The following is a 27,992-nucleotide window of genomic DNA, read 5'->3' as shown; positions in this document are numbered from 1 at the left end:
GGCCATAAAATGATTTTTTTTTTTTTTTTGACAGAAAAAATAAAAAAATCATATGGAGGCAAGTAGTATATATTTTTATACAGAGAAAGAGTTTTCATTGTATGCAACTAAAATATCTTATTCAATAAAATAACTTTTACCAGGAACGGAATTAGACATTTAATATGTTAACTAGGTACACATTTTAAAAATGTTTTAAGCTCTGTCAATAGATTTCCTATTATTCTATTTATTATTAGATTTCAATTATAATATGGCGAATGGCCATGAGCAAACTAACCACCTCTACTAAGATAGTTGTTTGAGATATTTCTGATACACAGGTTAGATTAGGTACCTAAACGCAGTGTAGTTTGATGGGCCTAGTTATTGATTACTTATACTTATACCTATACTTTTATGAGACAGAGATATATCTGTTTTGTAGGATAAATGTAAAAGTTAAACAATCGTTACGAGATATTCTTCTTCAATAATCTACAGTCGAAATAAAACATTAAAACAATTTTTCTTATTTCAATTTTATATTAAATAATCATCATACTCAAAATTGAAGGCTGTGAACATATAAATTATAAAATATTATTATGCATTTTTGTTATAAACCTAATAATGTTTCAGGTTAAACTAATATTAATATTAACTATAGTGTACAGCATTTATTTTATTTATTAAATTTTATTAAATTAAATATCAATACAACTTATTTTATAAATTTTTAACTACAAAAATACTTGTAAATAATTTTGAAATTTTTCATATAATCTTAAACTTTAAATATTTATAAAAAAAACTGTGATTAACGATTTTTGAATTTTTTTTTAACTACAATAAGAACAACTTATTAGAAGTCTTGTATAGTCTTGTACTTCAATTGTCCATCAATAAATCCAAAATTATACTGTATATAGATAACACTATTAAAACTTTTGGAGAAAATTTCAAGAATTTACAGTGATTTGTTCATAATCAAAATTGTCAATAAAATAAAATTTACAGTTGAAAAATTAGTACCTATACAGAGTAACATACGCAAAACAAAAAAAAAAAAAAAACCGAAACTAAATATCACAGTAAAAATAGACAGAGAGATAAAATAACTGAATAAGCAACAGAAGTATTATGTGAAGCTAAATGACAAGAAATAAAAACAAAAATTCTACTTCCTATGATAAATTTTAATATTCTATAAAAGCTATAAAATTGAATACATTTGTAGATTCACTAAACCTGACTAACTGATCGCCATGGATCTCCCTCCCGTTGATGGAAACTGTATAATTAATATTTTATGCAATTTAAGGAGCAAAACATAAAGTTAAAACCATTAGAATTAAATAATATAAATTAAAACATTTTGTACACTAATGTAGTGCTAGTTGCTTTTAGGTCACATAAAATTTCAATGATCCCACCAATTATATTCAACAGGGAGACTACGGTCGGATTGTCAAACAAAACAAATATTAATTTAATGTTGTAGAATAATAGTAAATAATTGACAATTCTTTATTTTAAGAAAATTTAATTAAAATGACAAGAAAATACTCAATCAAATTCTATTTTGTTTAAATAAGCATAAATTTAAATACTACTATCAAAACATTTCAAAATCCTTATAATTAGATTAACTAATGAAAATATTCAAAAATATTAATTAGGTATGAAATAAAAGAATACTGCATTAGTGTATCCTTGAAATTTATTTTTATTTATCATAATGTGGTCATAAAATAGTTTTTTTTTACAGAAAAAAAAGAAGAATCTAATGGAAGTAAGTATTATATTTTTATATAGAGAAAGAGTTTTCATTGTATGCAACTAAAATATCTTATTTTACTCAATAAAATAACTTTTACCAGGAACGGCATTAGACATTTTAGATGTTAACTAGGTACACATTTTAAAAATGTTTTAAACTGTGTCAATAGATTTCCTATCATTCTTTTTACTATTGTATTTCAATTATAATATTATTACCTATATAATTTACTATCTACTCAGGTCTCAGACTAAATGAATAGCTCTAATATACAATATGTGATATTTAAAAACAATAATATGATTGCATTAGTTTAACAGGATTTTAGAAATGCATAGACTTTCGTAAATCACATCAGGAATGTCTATATTTTATCGTAGTTATTATCACATCTTTCATTAATGTACCTAAAAAAACATCAGATTTATATTAGTGTTTAATATTCGAAGCGTTAACAATCAGTATAAATTATCTATCAAATTTTATGATTGTGATTTTCATATTTTTTTAAAAACCTTATTAAGACATTAAGTAACTCTTTAAAATAAGTATTTAAAAAATTAAAATACACAAACAATTGAAACTATGTTGTAATATACGTGCACGTAACAAATTTTTGATTCATAATTACAGGATTAAAAATTGCCTCCAATACATTTTGAAAATATCGATAGCTTTGAAAGTGATTTTATACATAAATAATATTTGGAATAAATTATTTTGTACGATATAGCCCAAAAATAATGTTATTGTTAATATAGGCGCACTCCTTTCGCCCAAAAATAATCTTCCTCTTTTTGCCCACGTCCTGTTTTCGAATAAAAATGATAAAATAGTTTCCTCTTTTAGCCTATAAATAATTGCATTCTTATTAATTGTTTTCGCCAACGGTTCCACGTTTTACATTTTGGAAACTACAGACTCAAAATTAATAATTTAAAAATAAATCATATAATAATCAAATAAAAAATTAGAAAAATATATAATTATTAATAATAATTAACATTACGTGCGTAATACGTACCTACATAGTACATGTAACTTATGTACAGATTTATTATATATATATATATTATATTTAGCAGGGTTTTTGATTGTTATTAATATAGTCAATCGTGAAAAGAATATAAAAGGACTGTCTTCTCTCGAAATGTATAGTTTGAAACAGTTTAATAAACGTTATAACTAATATAAATATTTGTAGTATTGACGCGGACCAGGCGGAGGTTGATTGTAGATCGTCCTCGCAGGTGTATGGTCGGCGTCTGTTGAGCTGTAACTGTTGTCGATACTGTTCTGGTGACGGAGATGATGATCGGTCGATCTCCGTGGTCGGACGAGGGCTGGCGTATCCAACGTGGTATGGTTGTTGGTCGTCGTTCTTACGTTCTTAAAACACGGGCGATCACCCGTGTTGTCGCGTTGCCGTTGAGTGTCGCAGAGCCGCGATTGCCGGCGGCTCGTACTCGTCCGGCGCGACTTGTCTTCCCGTCCCGCCTAGCCTTTGGAGCGTTGGTGGGAGAGACAACTAAGTCGTATCGTCGTAGGTTACGTTTAACCTAAACCTTTGGCGAAAAGAATGCAATTATTTGTAGGCGAAAAGACGAAACTATTTTATCAATTTTGGTCGAAAAGAGGACGTGGGCAAAAAGAGGAAGATCATTTTTGAGCAGTGAAAGGAGTACCTCCCGCTAATATGTATAGCTATAATTATTTAACGCAGCAACATGTTATGTGGCTGACATAGGAAATATTCCAGAATTAAATGAAAAAAATTACTCACGCATAAAATGTTCTTTTACATTAATCTAAAATAAAATATTTTAAAACAAAAATGCCAAAATAATGAATTTAAACAAATACAAAGCACGATATTTATAAACTTATTAATAATGAATATCTATATTCTAAAAGTTGAATTTTTAGGAGAAACAATTTTTAGTCTGTACTTTAGTGATGTTAAAGATTACCTCTCCTCTCCTTGATTTTGCGTACTATAAACATAGATAATAAAGAATGGATAGGCCATTCGACCTTATCATACGTTCTCAAACAATTATGAATGTAGGTGCTTTTATTATTAATCCATATATATATATATCTATCAGATTTTCAATAAGGGATAACCAAAAGTTGAGATAACAGGCACCTTTGTGAGACAGAAGATATCTGCTCTTTAGGAACGAGGCACCTAATGTTATAAGCATAGGCGTGGCCTATCCATTCTTTATTATCTATGACTATAAAACTATTCACTATGAAACTGATATTTAACAAAACATGTCTAACACCATCACTGAATGGGTTATTAATTTTTTTTATTTTTTAATGAAAATATTAATCACAAACTACCACACAAGTGAAATGTATTGAACTATAAAAGCCTTTTGTGTTTGTATTAGGTGAATATACTATAATATACAAATATATGATGAAATCGCTCAATATGCGTAAGAAGCTTTTGATATATTAAAATATGTAACTTTAATTATATTATAAATATAAACATGTAACAATACAAAGTACAGAAAAAAAGTCCATGGATGATAAATTTATCATTGTTAATTTGTATTTAAAGAACTTATACAGCGTTATAGTAATTTTTAAAGTTATATGAGTAGGTCCACGTGTATATCATGAATAATGTTTATCCAATTTTAGAAAACAAATATCTGTAATCTTTATTATACCTAACAATCATAATACTTTTTTACATAAAGTATAAATATTATTAATTTATTATGTGGTACAAAATTTAATAGTTGGTCAAGTATAGTTATTTGTGAAATCCAAAATAAATAAATATTTTTACAACAACATAATTATTAACATAAGGTTTTTTTATATTCTTGAAATATATTAGTTTAATATATTTTTTTTAATTACCAATAATTTCAAATAATTCCCAAGAGTCAATAAACATACATAAATCAATAAAATAAATTAATAATTACAATTTAGAATTTTATATTTTGTTTTGTAGTTTTATATGACGATACAGGTAAAATCAACAAACATCGTAAATAAAAATTATTTTTCTGCAATCATGTTATATAAGCATACAGCTAATTGCAATGATTAATGTAGTAAGATTAGTTGGGGAAAAAAAAGAATGGTTAGTAAACGCTCTGCTTTACCGTAGGTACCGTGTACACCTCGGACATAGAGTAAATCACTTTTAAGGTCGTGTACACAGATACATAATAGGTAAAACTAGATAGCCGACTTGGCTTTAGTGTTGATGCTCGGTAAAATTACCGACTTTTCTTATCAAAGAGGTACTTGTTTATAAATTTCTTCGTTGATAAGATATAATACGTGATTTGACAAAAACCAGAATAATTTGTTATTCCGGTTATTACATATTACACATAATAATATTGATATTGTTTATACTGTATTCTGTATTACCTGCGTAGTCCCGGGTTAGAATAGGACCACGGGCTGTTCCCTCCGTCGTACAGTAGTAAAAGATGATTAACAGGAATATCGGAAATCTCCCGGGATAAGGAGATCCCTCTACAAAGTTATTCTATGACCAATAACCAATTGAATGTTATTGATTTGAGAACCAGATAATAACAGGTCCAAAGATATTGACCACTGAAGTTGAGACGACAATAAAAAATATGAAAAATGGAAAAGCCGCGGGACCTGACAATGTAGAAGTCGAATTATTAAAACTGATGAATCAAGAAGGAATAAAGTAGATGACAAAAATTTTCAATTACATCTATGATATAGGAAATATACCAAAAGAATGGCTAAAATCGGAGTTGGTTGCATTACCCTAAAATATAGGAGCAATGAAATGTGAGAAGTACCCCACCATAAGTCTTATGAGTCATATACTTAAGTTATTTCTGAAGGTCATCTACAAAAGAATATTAAAATCAACAACATTAGGTATGCAGATGACACCTTAATTCTAACCAACAATAGTGCTGGACTGCAAACCACATAGCACAGTACAGTCATCAGTTTGGACTCAACATAAATGTACACAAAACAAAACAAATGGTTATTAGCAAGAACACTATACCTGGAGCTCACCTGTATGTCAATCAAACCAGAATAGAAAGAGTGAAACAATATTGCTACTTAGGCATTATGATAAATGAATAATCGGATAACACCCAAAAAATAAAGTGTCGTAAAGGTAAAGCGACGACAACATTCAATAAGATGAGCGCTTTCTTCAAAAAAAAGTCATAACTTATCTTTTAAAACAAAAATGAGACATATAAGATGTTAATTATCAAAAAACAGTATAATTTCAATTGCAGTTGTATATTATTTATTTTCATTCATCATAGATATGTTATAAATTTATGTCGTAGAACAGTTCATTAATTGTATAGCATTATAATAATATAATGTTTTGAAATTGTTTTCTCATTTCGGTTCAGTTTAAATTTCAATGATAATGAATAAAATGTAAACAAGTACCTACCTGTCCTTTTTAATAAGAAAAGTCGACCATTTTACACAACGGGTATAGGTAGACGACTATCCAGTTGTATTATATATCTTTGGCCGTGTTAAAACACATTGGGTAGGTAATGACGTTTTTTATTTCTGTATAATTACTATAGGGTTTGTATACGTATATCAAAATGTTGTATTTATAATTATTTTGTTTTTAGAAAAAATGATAAACATACCACCTGTTAGATGTAAGTGTACTGATATACCTATATAAAGTAGAGGAAAATTAACCTTTTCGTCACTGTCCCTTGCGGCACAAAAATGTGAAGCATGATGCTGTCACCCAGTTCCAGAGATTGTAAATTCCCTTCCGAACAGTTAAACATAAGATTTATAGTTAATTTCGGCCGGGAAAATATTCAAGTATAAAAAGTTACACGTAGATTCCGCCTGCAAAAGAATATATTTTTAAATATAGCGTTCCGTGACTATACGACACATCGACACGTATACTGTTCGCGACCTGCAGTGTTTTAATAGGGTATTTTTTATTTGAACCTTGAAAGTTCCAAATTTTCGTACACCGAACAATCATATCAGACGACGATCGTCAATCATGTCATATAAAATTAGCTCTGACTGCAGTATTGTGGATATAATAATTGAAAATATCAGATAGAAGTATATTATTATAAATTATTATATCTTTTTGAATAATTACAAACATTAAAAATCGTATCATTTTGCAACTTCGTAAAAGTTTAAAATTCAAACGATCATAACATTTTTTCTTATTTTAACACTTTGAGTTTTCACTTTTCACAATAGTAACTCGAAAGAAAATTATTGGAATACTTTTTAGTGTTGTATTTTATAACCTTAGGTATGAATACAAGCAATTTTAAGATTTCTTAAAAGTCTCTAAAGTATAAATGGCTTAAAAAAAGCCAAAATATTTTGAAAATTAAACTGTGCACAGTAAGCGCTAATGTTTACTACTTCATAGTTTAATTTTTCTTTATTTTTTGAAAACTACAGTTAACTTCTTACTTTTGACCTTTATATAATGTACAAACGATATTAAATTTGTCAACGGAAACCACTCCTGCAGCTTTAAATTGAAGCATTACTTTCACAACTTATGCTGTACAAAGACACAACATCAAAAAAAAAAAACAAAAACAAAAACAAAAACAAAAATAAAAAAGCACATATCATCGTCAATCAATACACCCATTTCTCTTTTCAGAATCTAAAATTATTTAAATCATTAGAAATGCTATAAGTAATGTATTTTTTACAAATGTTGTAGCATACGATGTAGCTATAGAGGAATTACCAGGTAATATAAATTTTAAATAACTTTTTAAATGCTTAATTTTTGTAACAGAAGTTATGATTCATTTTTTGAAGGCAAAATAGCTATTTATAATTTTTTTTTTTTGTGATACTCATTCCTCGTCACACTCTTTTCAATAATATTTACACTTTTGAACTACACTAAGCGTCGGTATTGTGTAGAAAATAGTAATTTTATTACTAATTTATTTTTTATTTTAAAAGGTATTGCACACCACAAATAAATAACTAACCTTTGTACAATAAAATCATTAATTATCGTCTCTCAATAACTATATTTTAGGTTAGGATGATATGATCTAAAATATATTATTTAGGAAAGGAAATATTGTTGTATTTTGCACTATAAGATTCGAGTAAAAAATCATATTATATAGCTACCCATGAAATTCACTCATAGCATAATAGATTTAGATTATATCTCTATATTTAGTTAATAGTTGTCATTATGAAAGATAGGTAAATAAGCATATACCTTTATAATCATATATCATTATATCCTATACATACTGCTGCAGCAATTATGATTTTAAATGCTCAGTGTATGGATTATATAGTAATATAATTGAATGAATTTTTTCACAACTCTTCTATTCAAAACATTTATTTTCAAGCACCTGTAATATTTATTTCTGGTATAATTGATGTATCCTTATTTTGTTTTGTAGCAACCGATACAATTTCTAAAGTTAAAGGTAAAATATACAATAGAATGATAACTATACAGTCATTTAGTTGTAAAATACTTACAGTTTATAGTACATACAATGATAACAAAGATTGAATGAAAAAAAAATCTGTTGCTAACAGTTTCTCATACTATATTCGATTTCGTGATTTTTCCTTTTTCTTAGATTACCTGAGAACTATTAAAGATATAGCAAGTAAATAATTTAATTTTTACATACTTAATTTTGAACAATTTAAATTCTAATTCATAATATTAATATAACTGCAATTTATAATTTTATGAATTTTTAGTTTCAAAGAAATTCCCATCTTTTAGAAGTAAGATTATTCTTGATTACGTAAAGTACATTCATAAGTTTTGCGATAAAAATCAGTTGTACATTTATATCATTAAATAATATGTAATTTGTGTGATCTTTTTATTCATTTTTTAGATCACGTTTAACACACCTAGGCAAACTTGAGTTTTGCCGCCCCATACATACTACATCAAATAATTTTTTTTTATCTATAATACAAACATATTAAATGCCACCCTAGGCTTGGGCCTATGTCTCCTAAACCTTGAGCCGGGCCTGATAACGGTAGTTCTCAAACTTTTCATTGTCATTCATGTCACCTTTAGCCTCTAAAATCAAACACTGCGTCACCCTAACATTAAAATAATTAACAATCTTATCTTATCTTTATATTTAAAATTTATTCTACTATTAAACTAAGAAGAAATACAGTACACAGAAAAAAATATTCAAAACGTAAATATTAATATGAATATAATAATATGATTTTTTGAGTGGCGTTTTAATTGTAAGAAATGGATGTGTCAAGACCTTTTCAAAGACATGTATTAAAAATGGAGTATTATAAAGAAAGTTTTATTAATTGTACTGTTGTATTATATATGTACTTAAAATCAATATTTTATTGATAGTTGCTTACAATTGTATTTCATGCACCCAACTACTTAACATTTTATATTAACAAACACTGACGTAGCCTACGTACTGTTAAAATTGAACAAATGCTATAAAAACCTATATTCTTCGTATCAAACCTTTATTTTTTGGAAATTACTTTTGTTTATAATATTATAAACTATTTATAATGATATATGTTGATGTTTAGGATAGAATAGGTTCATGAATCAAAATATGAAACTTTTATTGTTTACTTGTTTATACCGGGATGTTTTATAATTTATATTTTATACTAACATTATTTTAGGATTCTATTGGATCGTGAAATATGACATACTAGGTAATTTGGTTTTAACATAATTCTTTTAATGATTTAAATATCCAAATTACAATTAAAATCATACTTATTAATAATTTTTTGATACATTAAATTTGTATATACTTAGTATTAGTGATTTTATGTTTATAGATTTTTAAAATATTTTAATTTATAAATAAATATCCAAATATCAATATTTTATGCAATATATTATATTATATGGTTATATTTCAATCCTCATATGGTCAGTAGCGGATCTTAGGTCGACTAAGCGGACATTGTTCACCCTCCCTCGTAGATCATGGTTAATTCTAGGATGTCGGTTTTCGGCAGCAATTGATAAAATGCAGTGTCTTGCCAAGTGGGATTCAGTCGTATCCGTTTTTACCGGTCTCTGTCAAAAATCTATTATAATCTAATCGAACATTTGAACTTGTCTTACGCAACAAAATTTCTGATTACATAATATTATAATACCTATCTACATTATTATTCACAAAACGTATGAATCGATTTGACCAAAATACTTTAATTCGTATAATTTTCTGTTTTAGATAGAGCAAGCGAATACTGGTATCTTCACATGCAAATTATTAAAAATAAATCAAAAAGTAAGTTGTATTCTTGTAAATAAGTAAATTATAATAATACATATATATATATATGCATTTATTAAAATAGTTAAAGATTGAAAGTATGTTTAAATGCAATGCCAATCTATACCTACCATATAGTAGGTATAGTATATGCTATGCTTTATTTAAAGTAGGTGTCGGGTCAACATTGTTTGTTTTTTATTTTTTTAATACAGTCCTAATTAGATAGGCCAGATTTATCTTCATACCAAGAAATATCAGAAAGGTCAAAATCATTTCAGAAAATGAAAGCTCAATCGTCTTCGATCAAAGAATTGATTAGATTAACACTATATAAGACTCATAAACAATAATATTGTAACTAAATGGAATTCAAATAGAGCCCACCATATTTTTTTTAGACGTAGGCTGTTTGAGCGAATCAATGGAGCATGTGATCGGTTTGGGAAAATCTTTGGGTTTGTTTAACTTAAGATACTATTTGGGCAGTATGAAAATGCCTGCTTATAATATACACTCAACAATTAAATAGTAGTAATTAGTAAAGATGAGGGAATTTCACTGCGAATGGCAATGATCAAACTAACCAACTCTACTAAGATAGTTGTTTGAGATATTTCTGACACACAGGTTAGGTTCGGTATCTAAACACAGTGTAGTTTGATGGGCCTAGTTATTGATTACTTATACTTATACCTATACTTTTATTAGACAGAGATATATCTGTTTTGTAGGATAAATGTAAAAGTTAAACAATCGTTAATTAATGGTGTTTATTACTCGTATTTTATTGTTTTACGAATATTATTTGTTTATATTAAATGTCAAATTCGTACTATATACCTTCCAAAACTTAAACTAATTCTAAGAAAATTGGTTGATGTTATCTTCAAATTATAACTATGATTAGTACCTGTATTATATAACCAACAGGGCATAAAAAAAGTACTCTCAACAGTCTAAACAAACTTGTAATAGTGGGTACTCTAATATGCGAATTTTTTTACCACAAACCTCTTATTATTTAAAAATCTGTATGTGTTAGGAGATATTCTTCTTCAATAATCTACAGTTGAAATAAAACATTAAAACAATTTTTCTTATTTCAAATTTATATTCAATAATCATCATACTCAAAATTGAAGGCTGTGAACATAATATAAATTACAAAATATTATTATGCATTTTTGTTATAAACCTAATAATGTTTCATAAGCATATAATTTAAATACTACTATCAAAACATTTAAAAATCCTTATAATTAGATTAACTAATGAAAATATTCAAAAATATTAATTAGGTATGAAATAAAAGAATACTGCATTAGTGTATCCTTGAAATTTATTTTTATTTATAATAATGTGGCCATAAAATGATTTTTTTTTTTTTACAGAAAAAAAAGAAGAATCTAATGGAGGCAAGTATTATATTTTCATATAGAGAAAGAGTTTTCATTGTATGCAACTAAAATATCTTATTTTACTCAATAAAATAACTTTTACCAAGAACGGCATTAGACATTTAAGATGTTAACTAGGTACACATTTTAAAAATGTTTTAAGCTCTAGGTACACATTTTAAAAATGTTTTAAGCTCTGTCAATAGATTTCCTATTATTCTATTTATTATTAGATTTCAATTATAATATGGCGAATGGCCATGAGCAAACTAACCACCTCTACTAAGATAGTTGTTTGAGATATTTCTGATACACAGGTTAGATTAGGTACCTAAACGCAGTGTAGTTTGATGGGCCTAGTTATTGATTACTTATACTTATACCTATACTTTTATGAGACAGAGATATATCTGTTTTGTAGGATAAATGTAAAAGTTAAACAATCTTTACGAGATATTCTTCTTCAATAATCTACAGTCGAAATAAAACATTAAAACAATTTTTCTTATTTCAATTTTATATTAAATAATCATCATACTCAAAATTGAAGGCTGTGAACATATAAATTATAAAATATTATTATGCATTTTTGTTATAAACCTAATAATGTTTCATAAGCATATAATTTAAATACTACTATCAAAACATTTAAAAATCCTTATAGTTATATTAACCAATGTAAATATTCAAAAATATTAATTAGGTATGAAATAAAAGAATACTGCAATAGTGTATCCTTGAAATTTATTTTTATTTATAATAATGTGGCCATAAAATGGTTTTTTTTTACAGAAAAAAAAGAAGAATCTAATGGAGGCAAGTATTATATTTTCATATAGAGAAAGAGTTTTCATTGTATGCAACTAAAATATCTTATTTTACTCAATAAAATAACTTTTACCAAGAACGGCATTAGACATTTAAGATGTTAACTAGGTACACATTTTAAAAATGTTTTAAGCTCTAGGTACACATTTTAAAAATGTTTTAAGCTCTGTCAATAGATTTCCTATTATTCTATTTATTATTAGATTTCAATTATAATATGGCGAATGGCCATGAGCAAACTAACCACCTCTACTAAGATAGTTGTTTGAGATATTTCTGATACACAGGTTAGATTAGGTACCTAAACGCAGTGTAGTTTGATGGGCCTAGTTATTGATTACTTATACTTATACCTATACTTTTATGAGACAGAGATATATCTGTTTTGTAGGATAAATGTAAAAGTTAAACAATCTTTACGAGATATTCTTCTTCAATAATCTACAGTCGAAATAAAACATTAAAACAATTTTTCTTATTTCAATTTTATATTAAATAATCATCATACTCAAAATTGAAGGCTGTGAACATATAAATTATAAAATATTATTATGCATTTTTGTTATAAACCTAATAATGTTTCATAAGCATATAATTTAAATACTACTATCAAAACATTTAAAAATCCTTATAGTTATATTAACCAATGTAAATATTCAAAAATATTAATTAGGTATGAAATAAAAGAATACTGCAATAGTGTATCCTTGAAATTTATTTTTATTTATAATAATGTGGCCATAAAATGGTTTTTTTTTACAGAAAAAAAAGAAGAATCTAATGGAGGCAAGTATTATATTTTATATATAGAGAAAGAGTTTTCATTGTATGCAACTAAAATATCTTATTTTACTCAATAAAATAACTTTTACCAGGAACGGCATTAGACATTTAAGATGTTAACTAGGTACATATTTTAAAAATGTTTTAAGCTCTGTCAATAGATTTCCTATTATTCTATTTACTATTAGATTTCAATTATAATATGGCGAATGGCAACGAGCAAACTAACCACCTCTACTAAGATAGTTGTTTGAGATATTTCTGACACACAGGTTAGATTAGGTACCTAAATACAGTGTAGTTTAATGGACCTAGTTTTTGATTACTTATACTGTTTCACTTACACAACCAAGAATGACAAAAAAATAGATATAGGTACATGTTACCACTAAATTTTTTCACTGACAATGATCCTTTTGGTACGCTATGTGTATTGTGCAGTAGGTACCTATTCAAGTGATGTCATCACTAGAGTTGAAACAATAATTTGTAAGGACAGACATCAGAATTATTTATGACCCCATCGAAAAAATATTTAAAATTACTGTTTATCATAGTTAAAAATAAAATTAAAAAACTAATTGATGATCTAAAAAAAGAGTTGAAAACCTCACATATTTGCTAATATTTTTTAAACTAAATCAAATTGTAATTGATAATTGATAACACAGGAGAATTTCACTCGTATAATATAATTAAATTATATTGAATCTTATACATCCATATTCCAGGTTTAAATATTTAATTTATGGTCTATAGTCTAAATATGTATTGAATAAACCGAAGTTAGTTATTCTAAATTCATTTTACATTCTGAATGGTATGAGTAATGTATTGATAATTGATTTTACAACGATGTGCTTTTTTTTGTGTGTTCTTGTTACCATAACTTGTCAAAATAATTCAAAATCAGCATTTTACAAAATCGATAATCTTATATTGTTATAACTCAAAAGCGAATCACTATAAATACTTATCGTTTTCTATACACGGTAGAGTTTTCAAAATTTTTGGGTTTTTTTGTTTAGCTATTTATACTTTATAGACAACTGAAAATTATATTTTTTGAAATACATGTCAAAAAAAGTGAGTCATTGTAGGGAAAAATTATATAACCGTTTGAATTTTAAATTCTTACGGAATCGCATAACGAGAACGATTTTATATATTTGTTGTTATTCAATGAATATAAGTCGTAGATATTTGAAATTTTCACCTATACCTACTCTATATTAGGACCTTCTTTACATTATTTAATTTTCAATAAATTAACATGAGCATTGGTCAATTAAAAAAACGATTATCTTAACTTTAAATTTTTACGAAATAAAATCTTCAAGTATAAAATAATGATTATTTACAATCAAACTATTTTAGAATTTTGTTTTAGTAAAAATTATTAATAGTAGAAATTTGAAAATGACATCAATTGTTTAAAAAAGAATTTTCTGTATATGATATTATTTTGAGGTATTTGAGTTGTTAAATCATAAACTATACCTTTTTCACAACCCAGTTAAGTGGAAAATTTATGTCCCGGTGGATAAATCATCTCCATCCGTTCAGAATCGTTTTTCGTATACATTACGATTCGTATACTTATTTGAGCCTATTATTTAATTCTTTTTTTCTTCTTCTTTAATAAATACACAATCTATACACAATCGGCACAATAAGAGTATGGAGCTTTAGCCAATGGAGATGAAGTTTTGATTGAAGAGGCCACCCACCGATGATACTTACGTCTTTTAATTATTTTGTTGTAACTTTTTTTTTTTTTTTTTTGTTAGGGATTAAGTAGGTCTCTGCACCATTTTCGCTTAAGGCGACGAGGAGGGTTGCCAGGGATGGTTAGTGAAGCCAGATTTTTAATAAGTTCGTTTGGATGAGAGTTTAGGCGTAGGTGGAATCGATTATAATAATTGTTTGCCTCTTCCTGGATTGTTTTTATGTTTAGGTCTTTATGCAGGGTATGATTGGATACATATGGTGGAGAATTGGTAATTTTTCTTAGTATTTTATTTTGGAACCGTTGAATTTTATTTAAATTAGAGATTTTGGCGTTGCCCCAAAGCTGTAGGCCATATGTCCAAATTGGCTTTAGGAGTGATTTGTAAAGGAGTAATTTTATATTTAGTTTTGTGTGTTTATTGTTGACGATTAAGGTTTTGAGCATTTGTAGGTGGGAGTTTAATTGTGATGTTTTGGCTTTGATGTGGTGAGCCCAGGTAAGAAGGCGATCCAGAGTTAGTCCGAGATATTTAACGATTGAGGATTAGGGAATCTGAGTACCAAAAAGCGATACCTCTGGACATAGTGCTAATTTAAGTGTAAATTTAGTATGTATTGATTTGGTTTGATTTATTTTAAAACGCCATTTTTTATACCAATCTTCTATTAATGAAAGATGGTTTTGTAAGTTTTTGGAGGCTATGATAGGATCTGGACTGGATGAAATTATGACTGTGTCGTCCGAATAGTCTGCTACTAGCGTGTTGAGCATGGTCGGTTAGTCGGATGTATAAATGTTGTAAAGGATTGGGGAGAGGATACCGCCTTACGGAACACCTGCCGCAATTCCTGCTATATTAGAATCTGAAGAGCCATAATGGACCAGGAAGTGGCGGTCTGCAAGATATGATTTAAGTATACTGTAGTATGTTGGGTGTAGGAATTGTTTTAATTTAAATAGCAGACCTTCGTGCCACACTCTATCGAAGGCCTGGGATATGTCAAGGAAAGCGCAGGTGCAGTAACGTTTTTTTTTCGAGAGCAAAAGAGACAGCGTCAACAACTCTATGGACTTGGTGTATAGTCGAGTGTTTAGCACGAAAACCAAATTGATAGTCAGGTAAGATTTTTTTATCAAGCATGATAGGAATGATACGTTTAAGCAAAAACCTTTCCAGTATTTTGCCAAAAAACGGTAATAAACTGATAGGTCTATAAGAATTTAAGGAATCTAGTGGTTTGCTTGGTTTTGGGATTAATATGATTTTAGAGAATTTCCAGAGAAGGGGAAAGTAAGAGAGTCTTAGTGTAGCATTGAAAATGTGAGTAAGGAGGATGATTGCACGTTTTGGTAAGCATCTGGTGAATTCCGCTGTAATTAAATCAAATCCTGAGGATTTCCTAAATGAGTATTTTTGTATTGTAAATTTTACTTCATTGGGCGTGAAATGTTTTACTGGTAGAGACATAGGGAGAGGAGAGTCAAGATATATTTGTATAGAGTTTGTAGTAGCTGGTGAGAATGTTTCAGGGTTAGGTTGGAAAATTTCATGAAGATGATTTTTAAATAGTTCTGCTTTTTCAGCATCAGAAGAAGCAAGGCTACCATCTGGGTTTTTTATTGGAGGCGATGAGGTTTTGTATTGGAGAGTTTGTTTTGTTGCTTTTCAGAGATTCCCATCTTTGGTTGAAAGGTTAGTCAAGTGATTTGCAAATGAGATATCTTTATTTTTAGATAAAACTTTCTTGAGAGAGTTAGCCAAATTATTGCATTTTTGTTTGAGAGATGGGAGACGGTGTCGTTGGTACAGAGCTCTTGCTCTCCATTTTTGCACTATAAGTGTATTTATATGACTTGGCAGGGATGGTTGATAAGAAAAGGAATGGTTTGTTTCAGAGGTGGTTGACCATGTCGCTGAATGGATTATATTTGTGAAGCTATTTACTGCTAAGTCGATATCATCCGTGGATTTTAATTTAATATTCAATTTTATTTTTTGATTAACAAGATCATGAAATTTGTAACGATCAGTTGAGGCATTGAAGGGTTTGGGAGGTTCTGGGTGAGTTAATGGATATTCATTGAGAGTTAATATTACTGAAGAGTGGTCTGAGTTTAAATCCAAGATATTGTCAGTAGAGTTAAATAAATTAGATGGGATTTTTGAAACAAATATGTCAAGTATATCTGGATTTTTTTTAGCAGAAGATGGCCAGTAAGTAGGGCCTGGGGGAGAAAGTATGTTAAGTTTTTTTTTACATGCCACATCACGTAAGACAAGCCCACGTGGGTTATTTGCACGACATCCCCAATTTTGGTGTTTGGTATTAAAGTCATCTCCAACTATAAAATTGTTGCCAAAAGTACAAAAATAGTTATTAAAATCTGCAATTATAACAGTATGCTTTGGAGGTGAGTATAGTGCAGCAATTGTTACAGGGATATTATTTATATTAATTAAAATCGCACAGGATTGCAGGAAGTTCTGACAGTAATTGGGAAGAACTTGGAATGTTATGGTGAATTTAATTAGTATGGCGACTCCGCCGTGGGCCGTATCATCTGGATGGTTGGCTTTCAGTTATTTGTAACCTGGAATATGTACATTAGAGTGTTGAGTAAGATGTGTTTCTGTAATTAATGCAATGTCAATACGTTTGTTTTGAAGTACTGTTTGGATTTCAGTTACATGATTTTTGAGGCCGTTTGCGTTGAATAGTAAAATTAAAAGGGATTTGTTTAAGTGTGTGTTATTAATTATTTTTTATTATCTAAGAGACTAGTTATTACTTTGGTAAGTAGAGATATTAAAGGATTTATTAGGGATTTGAAATCCTCTAGAAAGCTTGTTATTGTTTTGTTGATATCAGCTGCCGGTGGGGGCAGATGTTGATTTGAGGATTGGTCTGACGTGGCCTGAGCATAGGATGGGGTGGGGTTTGGGTTAGTATCATTAGTCGGGTGGCTGTCTTTTACAAATAATGACTTAACTCTAATATTATCTGACAAAAAATGATTACTAGTGGCAGGGTTCTTACGTCGTTGAAGGTCCTTGTATACTGCATATCCTTTTAACTAGCTGGGTGGCTCCCTTGACAAAGCACACATGTTGGTGGAGCATCTCGAGGATTTGGACAGGCAGATGATAGTTGACATGCGCCGCAGCGGACACATCGTGGTGAATAGCCGCAGTACGTTTTGGTGTGACCGTAATTTTGGCAATTTAGACATAAGCTTATAGTTTTAGCTTTGAAAGGTTCCTCTACTTTGATTTTTGTGTGTAGTAAAGATGACAATTTGTATATATCTTTTGATTGATTGCTGGGTTCCAGATCGACAAAAAAAAGTGGTAATGGGTGCTTATTAGTTTTGTGAAGAACATTGGTTATATTTCTCACTTCAAATTGACGAAATTCTAATTCAGATTTTATAAGGCAAATTGGCGTTGATGGATGCAGATTGCGAATTACGACTCGGACAGGTTTGCCTTGTTGAAGTTGGTAGGTGTGGTATTCGGCTTTTTCCTCCTTTAAATACCGTATTAATGATCTATATGCGTTTGGAGTGCTGGTTTGAATTTTTAGTCTGTCTGTAGATGATTTGCAGACAAAGTTTTCAACACCAATTAGTTCTATAAGTACTGTGCATAGTTCCGGAAAATCCTCAACGCCTCTTACAAAAATCGGGGGAGGAGGTTTAATTTGTGGATCATTTGTAGAATCAGTCTGCATGTTATTGGTAATATTTTCGGTAGAATTATTGAGCGAGAAGTCGAATTGATCCTCTAGCTGATTAGAATTTTGAACTTCGTTTGAAGCGAGAGCTTCAAAACGATTAGTTGACGTGAATATTTTTTTCCTGGTTTTGGGAGGTTGCACGCGTGGAGAGTTTGGCTCAGAGTTAGTAGAACTGGAGAGATTTCTTTTAGATTTTTGTACGGTCCATCCTGTCTCTGTTTGATTCTCACTTGTGTCTACTGGTAAGTTGGTGTTTTTATTTTTACTAATTAATATCGGGGATACAGTGTTATTTTTTTTACTAATATCTTTAGTATTATTATCATTGTTGTTGTTATTTTTGCTACCTAGTCATTTTAAATGAAGTAAATATTATTAATGAGTTCCTAAATACTTACAATAACAATCGCGATAAGTACGATTGAAGACGACGATGGGTTGCGATAGCGTAATTAGATTATAATATTATATAATATTGAGGCCGCCGAGGCGGCCGCCGATAAGACCGTATGCACTAGCGCTAACAATATTATAACTAGACGTTGACAATATTACATAGGACGAATATTTATTTCGTTTGTTATTGTGCAATGTGCACGAGACTTAAGTTGAAAGAAAGGAGTAATAGAATAGTTTAATAGACAAGTCACACTTAGACTAACCTAACTTTGATTTGCCAGCTTAGAATTAAACGAATACGTTATAGCGGTAACTGATAGCTAAGAGCGCACTGTACGCACGTGTGTGCCGAACGACGGCTATCGCGGAACTGATTATTTAATTCTATAATCGTTTTTTTGGATTTTATTTAATTTAAACACACAAACATAGTTTTATTATTCAAGTTTACTTTAGGAATTTATCTTAACAAATCAATAATTATTATACCTAAATAAAACAATGTCTGACCAATATTCAATGTTTGTAGATGATTCAAACGACGACAATAATATATTAGATCATTGGTGCAACACTTTGTATTTATATCAAATTCATCGTAAATAGCTTAAAGATGAACAGTAATAATAATAAAATCAAGAATTAACTTTTACTATGTAATGATTACATTTCAAATATTTATAGTTATTTTTAATTTATTTATTTATTATATAAAAAAAAGATATTTAAAATATGATGTATATGACATAGTGATTTACGGATTTTAAAATATGTACTTTAAATAAATATATATATATATATTATTAAAAATCTTTGAAAATGTACTCCTAATTAATTGAGACTAATTTAAAAAAGTAGATAGTACTATGGTGTATGATAATACTATTTAATATTAATGCAGTTTTAATTATTATGATTAAGGACTGAATTTATATAAATTTTTATGTTTTTTTCAATTAATTTAAAAAAATAGATTGATAAACTACAATGACTAAGTGTAGCTGCTATACACGTTTGAGTTACAGTCAATAGATCTGAAATACAAAGTATTACTTTGTATGTTTTTGCATATTTCTGTATTTTACGTATTTTCTTTGCATATAGACGAATTTTTCATGCATAATATGTTATAGGGTCTAGGATTTTTCGGCACGGCTGTATCGGCGCGAAGATATATCTGCGCTGGAAATTTCGGCGCGGCGTTTTATTTTTAAATTCACTATTACTATTATGAAAAATAATCGTAATAAAATCAAAAACAAAAATTTATACTTACCTATAATGTCTAATTTATTATCGAATCGCGGACGTGAAGTTTTTGTACTAGATGGTTTCATGTATATCTTCGACAAATTTAATTTTAACCGTACAAAGCGATTTTGGAGGTGTCGCAATTTTGGAATTTATATGATAGAGTCTTAAATGCCGAAAATAGTACAAATAATCATGCTGAGGCAGTAAATAGGAGGTTGAATATTGAAATGGGAGTGTGTGGCCCAACAATATTGACATTTATAAATTGCCTGAAAAGGGTTCAAACAGGCCACGATGTTTTTATAGAGCAACTAACTGCTGGATGGAGTCCCCCTAAAAAATTTAAAAAATACACCGACTTAAATAGTCGATTACATAAAATATTTAGTAAATAAATTGTATGGATTATGTAAAGGGAATAGCTCATAATATTTTTTTTTTAAATAAATATCAATTGTATATAATTAACATGTTTAAAGTATTATCAATTCATTTTTTAAAAATAATTATAAAATTTTAAGGTATCATAATATACGCCTATATATTTTAACCATGTAATCATGTATTATTACACATATTAAACTTTATTGTTATATTAATTATTTTGTATTTTTAAAATTTATTGTAATATTGGAATAATGATGAACTATTAATATATTATTATTATTTTTTTTTGTATTTTTAAAATGTATGCGAGTTAATAACCTATACATTTATCTTACCTATATAATCGGTTGTCACGATACACGATAACGATAACTGCTATATTTGGTAAGATTGACAATTTTATTACGTTTATTTTTCATAATAGTACCTAATAGTTAATTTTAAAAAAGGAAACGCTGCGCCGAAACAGCCATGCCGAAACGGACGATTTCCTATGTTATACAGAGTGCGGCATAAGTCGGTTCCCCGACTATATTATTAGATATAATAGATTTTATTTATATTATTAAATAATTACAAAAAATCACTGGTTATGCTCGAACTGATGACAAGGAATACTGAATTGATAAGCAGTTTTGCGATAACAAAACAGCGGGAACCGACTTATGCCGCACCCTGTATTTTGATTATATTAATTATAAGTAATGTATTTATATATGTATTTATAAAACTATAAAGTTGTAGACAATAAAATAAAATTGATGAAGGAAATATTATCAAATCTGATAAGTAACTTTTATGTTTTTGAAATTCTGACGGGACTAGTTATCTTTAGTACCTAATCTGGTTTTGAGTAGATTTTCGTGAACCATAAATCATAATATATTAGTCGCGTTTCTTCGTGTTTATCGTGATCCGAGTGCGCGTCATTTTTTTCATAAATTAAATTAATTTACATTTAAAATGACAGAAATAGGTGAGCAACGCCTAGTAGGCTTAACAAATTTGATGCTGAGTGTAAAGTTATTTTATAATTTAACTCAGTTTTGTTCTGTTTGAAATGTAACGTCAGTGTGAATTACATACAATACACCTGGTTATTTATATAAAATGGAACATTAAAAGGCATTATTTTTTTCAAAAACTATTAACTTTTATGAAATTACATTTCTTACCATTTTTTATATACATGACTGATTTTTGAATTACAAATATTGAATTTTGGACCAATGAATAGTGATTATCAGTAAAAAATACTATAACACACTATAAACTACTTATTACCTAGTTATTTCTATAGAGTGAAATACTGTTTTAAAACTTATATATCAGAAATATTTATAAAACTATTAGTTTTTTCTGAAATAATTTGTGTAACGTTAAATGAATTACCATTAACATATAGGTACATTTTCTTAGATATCTGTGTAATACTTAATATACACCCATTAAGTAGGTATAATATTATTTGTTATGTTATAGGTGAGTTTCTTGAAACGTATTTATTTTTTAAACAGGGATTATATTATGTACAAGAATCTAAGATTTATTTTTTATACCTCCACAACAAGTTTTCGGCTGCGTCGAGGTCTTGAGACTTGAGAGTCCAGACTAACATAGTGACATATATATATGTAGTTATATACACATAAGGATATGTGTATAATAATATTATATAATATATAATAGAACAAAAATGTTTATTCCCAAAAACGTTTTACTCGGCACTGACATTCCTGGAAGATGGTTTGGAGGTGCCAAAAACACGTGTATAATAATTGTATGAAAAGGCAAAACCTTGTATACAATAATTATTTTTTTATATTTTTTTTATATTTTAAACAAATTGACAATAGGTATATTATATTAAATAGCAGCATTGCAAAGACAATCGTACGTAATCGTGTTGTTTTTGATAATCTATTGTTTGATCAAAATCGTACAGAATCGTGTTCCTAAAAAGGTAGAACTAACGGAATCGTGCTTTACCGATACAATACATAATTTATATGTATACATATATTGGATTGCTGATGATAACGTTCTATGGACACACCTTAGCTCTGGCTGAATAAAAATATTTTTAGCACCAAAAGTCCACGCGCAATAAATTTAATTAAGGTATTACCTATACATCCTATAACTATATATCGGTGTAAAACTGTGTTCAAATTAAACTATTATATTTTGTAATTGTACGAGTGTGTGGCAATTGTATTATTATTTATTAATTTATTATTAAATAAAAATTTCTGTTTTGTTAATAAATTATAAATTAAATAGAACTATAAATTTTAATGCATTTTAATAAATGAGCATACTAATACTCCGGAGTTGGCATTTGTCACCGCGAAGTCTGTTTATAATCACAGACTTCTATATTACTATATGTAACGAATTAGAATCACGGACCAAGTATGTAGGGTATGTTCTAAACTTATAAATTATAATAAATACGATGATAATAGTGGTAAATGATTAGGTACGACCATGTCCATGAGTTTGTCTGATGATAACACTTCCTTAAAGGTTATCATATTATGAACTTAAAAGTTAAATTAAATTAAAATAAACTTAGATAATAGAAGAATTCTATTATCTATGCTATTGCCACGTCTTGGGGGACTCAGAAACCGCCTTTTCACAAATATATCCGTGTGCCTTTCTCTCTTCCACATTTAAAGACCGCGACCACTCGCATTATATGCTTTAACATGGCCTATTCATTCTTCTACTATCTATGAAAATAAATGTCTTATTACTTCAATCAATTTGATGTTATTAAGACATCGTAGTTATTGTGTTTAAATTGTTGTCAACTGGTTGTTATGTTTGGAAATGTTTGCATTAGTTTATCAGAGGATGTAATTTCGATAATTTTGTAAGTACCTACCTACATTTATCTATTGACACTTAAAACTTAAAAGATACTTTATATTATACTTATATTAAATAGGATATTATGATCTATTTTCATCAATCAGTTTAAGACAAAATTTATTGAAAAGTATGGTAACTAATTAGAATAAAGCAAATTTTTAATTAAGTACCTACTTGTCCTACTCTAAAAGTCATTTTTACATTTGTAACCTGTCTAATACTTTTAAATTAGCTTTTTCATCACAGTTCAATGTGTATTTTTCATTTATTTACGTAATTTTTATTATTATCTTTATTTTAATGAAAAGTGGAAATTCAACAAATTTCACCACCTAAATATTTAATTTTGGTACTTAGTATATTTTACATTATTTTACTTTAATTCTTGACTCATGAGTAATAATTTCATAGAAATCAACTATCTATTTACTCAATAAATATTTGCATTAATAGTTTTTTGTTGGTTTGTATCAACAAAATTATAAAGTTTATAACTTTTTAGTCTATATTTTATAAAGTCATTCATATAAAAGCCACCGTTTTGAGCTTATGAATACCTTATATTATTTTCTAATAATAAGTTTAAACACTGGTCACATTTAATATTGTAATAAACATAGCAAAATAGTGTTAGAAACCTTTGTTATGATTTATTATTTGATTAAACTAGTTTTAAACCTCTGACATGAACCAAACTTCTGTAAGTTAAATTAACTATGCTTAATAAAAATATAATTATTATTACTTTATATAATTTATAAACAATAAGTTTCTATATTGATTTAACTTTTTAAAGACTTGCAGTTGAATTGTACAAGGTTATTTACATAGAAGCAACTTGTTTTTAAACTTACTTGAGCACATAACTATTAAACATAATTAATATTTCAAACAATTATTTTAGTTTATCATACATATTATCTTGATAGGTCTCTTATTCTATAGTAAAGTGTTCTAATTTGCAACAATAATTTGTCCTAATATCAAAATTGTACACATTTAAAATATTTTCACATTCATTAAAATTGAATTATAAGTTTTAAATTTGATAGTCTTTAAAAATCAATGAATTTGCTTAGAAATTTAGTTTACCATATTTTTATCTTATTTTAATGCATCTACTCAGAATATATTATGATGATCTTTTAGTGATGGAATTGGACATAATACCTACTAATTATGTTTGATGTCATGATTGGGACTTAGATGTTGTTATAATTAAAGTAATATCTTTTAGTATTATATTATAATAATATAGAATTTAATACTTGTAGTTTGTACAACTATTTGATTTTTAAGCTTGAAAAAAATTATAACTTTAAAATGTAATTATTAAAATAGTATGTGTAGTCAGTGTTGAGGAAGTTACTGTTTTTTGGTAATTAAATTAAATTACTAATTCTTTATCAAAATTGTAACTAAATTATTTTTAAGTTGCTTTTTCTTTTATTTGTCAAGTTACATTTCTTTTGAGTTTAAAAAATAACTCAATTACAATAGAAGTTACTATTTTTTTCTAAAATATTACTGGAGCTTAATATAACCATGTGTTCAATACGACAATACATATTTACTAAAATAAACTCTTTACACACTACCTATAAGTACTTGATCAAAGTTAATTTGTGTTAAATGCAATGTCTATATTATAAGTAGTATATTTATGGTTATTAACTCACAAACTATTTACCAAAGTGAGATGCCATCATCATCTAGACTATCTAGGTCTCCATATGAAAGGTGAGAAGAATACAATATGTATATAAAAATCAAAATAAATATATTGATATGTACATGGATTAAACTACATTAATTTTAAAAGCTTATACTATCAAAATTACTAATAATATTAAAAAAATAAATAAAAATAAATTAGGAGGCTTCAGTCGTTCAGTCTATTTCAATTACTACTCCTTGTTCAGAACTGGTACCAGCTTGTTGCGGCTGTACTTGATTTTTTTTTTCCAACTTGTCTCTTTTTGTTGGTGGTTCTTCATCGTTACTATCTAAATCCACACAATCAATATGTTTTACTTTAGTATGACTACTACTGGTGCTTTTTGTTTCTTTAAAAGCTTTCCATGTGCCATCAGCCAAAATTTCAATTTCTTTACTCCAGTTGTTAAGTGTTGAACTTGAAAGAACTTCTAAAAAGTAGTTTTCAATTTCTATATCGTCATACAAACAAAGTTTATTGCATGTTGGGCACATCCAAGTTGGCTTCTTCTCATTCATTAAAAGAAACGTCCTAGCATCGAAACATTGTAAATGATCACAATTTATAGATTTTGCAGGTATCTTCATTATAGTTTTACTCAATGGACACACCAAAGAAACACGATAAGAAGTAGTAGCTAAATCTGGATCATTATCTGCTAACTTTTGAATTATATAGTTTCGGGTTCCTTCTGAAATCCTCCCACCTTTGTCTTGAAGTTTGTTTATTAATGTGTCCACCGTTAATTTTTTTACCAGAAACATAGCAAAAACATATTTTTTTCCATCAGGAATCCAATTAATTGTGATGTTATTGGCAACTATTGGAGAAAGTTTGAAAATTTCAGTGCAATTGATAGGTCTTGCAGTTCGTCTAGACTCAGTTCCTGGTCGAGTATTAGGAGCAGTTGGTGGTAATGGACAGGCTTTCCCACCAACTCGTATGTGTAGTCCAAGAGGCATGTAATCTGGTGACTCATTAGGTACAGGCTCTATCAACTGACAAATTCGAATTTGGAACTGATTACGATATTCATTTTTCCCTTGAGAAATATCACGATTTGTGGCTACGAGATTGACATGTTCGAGTGACAGAGTATGTTTGAATTTATCTTCTTTCATATCTGAAATAAAATAGATATTATGAACATAATTAAAATAAAAAAATAATTATAAAATATTGTTACCTCTAGAAACGTTTAATAATGTACATGTGCCCGTGCCAGTTAGAAGAGTTGGCTTAATGACTTCATCAATAACTTCATAAAATGGTAGCTTTTCGAATTTAATTTGAGCTACAGTTTCAATAGATGGTGTGCAAGAATTATTTCCGCTAGCCGATGTTCCTAATCCTAATGCATCTTGTGCTACAATACTAATTTGTGTTTTTGGGGATAATTGATATGACACTGTGGTACTAGTTCTGGATGGTTCATAATTGCCAGCAGCTATATACTGAGTGTTATTATTGACCATATTGTTAGCAGGAATAGAATTTGATATGTGATTACCATACATGCCTCTTTGCATAGTGGGCATAACTTGAGGTAATTCAGCTTGTACCATATGCGTTGATTGATGAGGATATTGTAGTGGTTGGTATATTCTTTTTGATGGTTTCTGTAATAAGCTGCGCAATATAATACTATTATCATCAGTAGGCAAATTCAAGGAACGATAAATTTCATATATTTTTGCTATATATGCTGGAATGTTAATGTAAGCTGGTCTAGTCCTTAACAATTCAAGTGCTCGATCTTTTAATTCGGATTTTTGTCCACTTGCATATAGACCAAAAGCTCCCAATAGTGTTTGCAGATCAATAAGCCGGAAACTGTTCAGCATGGTTCTATCACCTTCGTCAACGGAGTAATTATTCATATTCATGGTCACTAAAAAAAAAAATTTTAATTTATAGTTGTAGGTAATAATCACATAATAAGAATAAATTCATCATCTTTAAAATATAATATATAATATGGGATGTTATATCAGTAACTTTTTTAGATTTGTGATAAATTAAAACTATGGTACTTAACCAGATAAAGTCTTGCAAAGGGAGACAAATATTTGAAAGCTTGTCTCGGGACAAATCAATTTGATTTTTTTGGATACTACATGTCTATTTAAGCTCAAAAATGCAAACTCAAGTTAGTTAAAGAGTTGTACTTTTCTTCAAGTTTACAGCTAGCATAACATAATTATATTACTAATAATTATAAATAAGATATAATTATTATTTTATTTTTAAAAAAAAAAACTGAATAATTATTACTTATTTGCCTAGTTAAGGGTGACGCTCTACAGTCAATAATAAAGACAATATAAAAAAATGAATCGAAAGATTGTCTATTTGTATGAAAAAACCCAAATGAACCTATTAAATGAAAAATTTCTTGAAGGTAATTACACATTACGTGTTTTAGACTTTTACTTTATTTATGTATAAATATTATATTATATAGGTGCCTTTAATATAATTTGTAATGAACTTTACTTTGTAAGTTTAAACAGAAATATTTTGATTTTAAAAATACCCATTAATATTAAACTGTTTACATTATAATTAAATTTATTAAATGAATAAAAAATAATAATTTAAATGTAAAAGTGGTTGTTGTTAGTACCTAATAGTAACTGATTTTATTACGATTTATATTAATTGTATTTATTATATTACTTCTTTTATTGAATGCAACAAATTCTTAAATCCTTGAAAATGCATCATTATTATGCAGGAAAATTTACCTTTGTCTAGTACATTAAATCTTAAGTTTAGTGATATTTAAATTATATTTCAAAGGT

General features: G+C 28.0%; 2 protein-coding genes and 1 long non-coding RNA gene across 10 annotated transcripts; 2 read left to right on the top strand and 1 right to left on the bottom strand.

Moving 5' to 3' along the window:
- The first annotated feature begins 4 nt into the window (after window positions 1-4).
- LOC126555476 (uncharacterized) lies at window positions 5-21,326 on the top strand. 8 transcript variants are annotated; one of them, XM_050210390.1, is made up of 15 exons: window positions 5-58; window positions 1,751-1,774; window positions 4,165-4,212; window positions 4,746-4,763; window positions 6,409-6,438; window positions 7,503-7,532; window positions 8,218-8,244; window positions 8,404-8,433; window positions 8,531-8,557; window positions 9,464-9,496; window positions 10,030-10,086; window positions 11,466-11,489; window positions 12,264-12,287; window positions 13,062-13,085; window positions 19,480-20,780. In XM_050210390.1, the coding sequence occupies exons 1-15, from the start codon at window positions 10-12 to the stop codon at window positions 19,554-19,556; spliced, it is 522 nt and encodes a 173-aa protein (XP_050066347.1). In that variant the 5' UTR covers window positions 5-9; the 3' UTR covers window positions 19,557-20,780. The 8 variants fall into 8 exon arrangements, with proteins under 8 accessions (XP_050066347.1, XP_050066352.1, XP_050066351.1 ...); XM_050210395.1 differs by lacking the exon at window positions 6,409-6,438 and having other exon boundaries at window positions 19,480-21,326; XM_050210394.1 differs by lacking the exon at window positions 11,466-11,489 and having other exon boundaries at window positions 19,480-20,779.
- A 1,589-nt stretch (window positions 21,327-22,915) lies between these two features.
- On the top strand, window positions 22,916-27,275 carry LOC126555474 (uncharacterized). Its single transcript, XR_007606849.1, has 3 exons — window positions 22,916-23,472; window positions 26,979-27,111; window positions 27,195-27,275. It is a non-coding gene; the product is annotated as an uncharacterized LOC126555474 (long non-coding RNA).
- Window positions 25,235-27,195, bottom strand: LOC114130061 (E3 SUMO-protein ligase PIAS1-like). The gene is made up of 2 exons (XM_050210389.1): window positions 26,375-27,195; window positions 25,235-26,311 (listed from the first exon to the last, which is right to left on the bottom strand). Exons 1-2 carry the CDS (start codon window positions 27,072-27,074, stop codon window positions 25,362-25,364), a joined length of 1,650 nt encoding a protein of 549 aa, XP_050066346.1. The 5' UTR covers window positions 27,075-27,195; the 3' UTR covers window positions 25,235-25,361.
- Window positions 27,276-27,992: the final 717 nt, after the last annotated feature.

This window comes from Aphis gossypii, unplaced genomic scaffold (assembly GCF_020184175.1).
Source record: "Aphis gossypii isolate Hap1 unplaced genomic scaffold, ASM2018417v2 Contig00867, whole genome shotgun sequence".
In the NCBI taxonomy this organism is placed as follows: domain Eukaryota; kingdom Metazoa; phylum Arthropoda; class Insecta; order Hemiptera; family Aphididae; genus Aphis; species Aphis gossypii.
Note: the sequence above shows the minus strand (reverse complement) of the source record. Positions and strands in the feature narration are given on the sequence as shown.

Bases quoted from the DNA above. Each gene is read 5' to 3' on its own strand.
- LOC114130061 (XM_050210389.1), bottom strand. From the start codon at position 27,074: ATGAATATGAATAATTACTCCGTTGACGAAGGTGATAGAACCATGCTG. The intron at 26,312-26,374 runs GTAACAATATTT...ATTTTATTTCAG, and splicing joins ATTATTAAACGTTTCTAGAG to ATATGAAAGAAGATAAATTC.
- LOC126555476 (XM_050210390.1), top strand. From the start codon at position 10: ATGATTTTTTTTTTTTTTTTGACAGAAAAAATAAAAAAATCATATGGA. The intron at 6,439-7,502 runs GTAAGTGTACTG...CAAATGTTGTAG, and splicing joins AAACATACCACCTGTTAGAT to CATACGATGTAGCTATAGAG. The intron at 8,434-8,530 runs GTAAATAATTTA...ATGAATTTTTAG, and splicing joins AACTATTAAAGATATAGCAA to TTTCAAAGAAATTCCCATCT.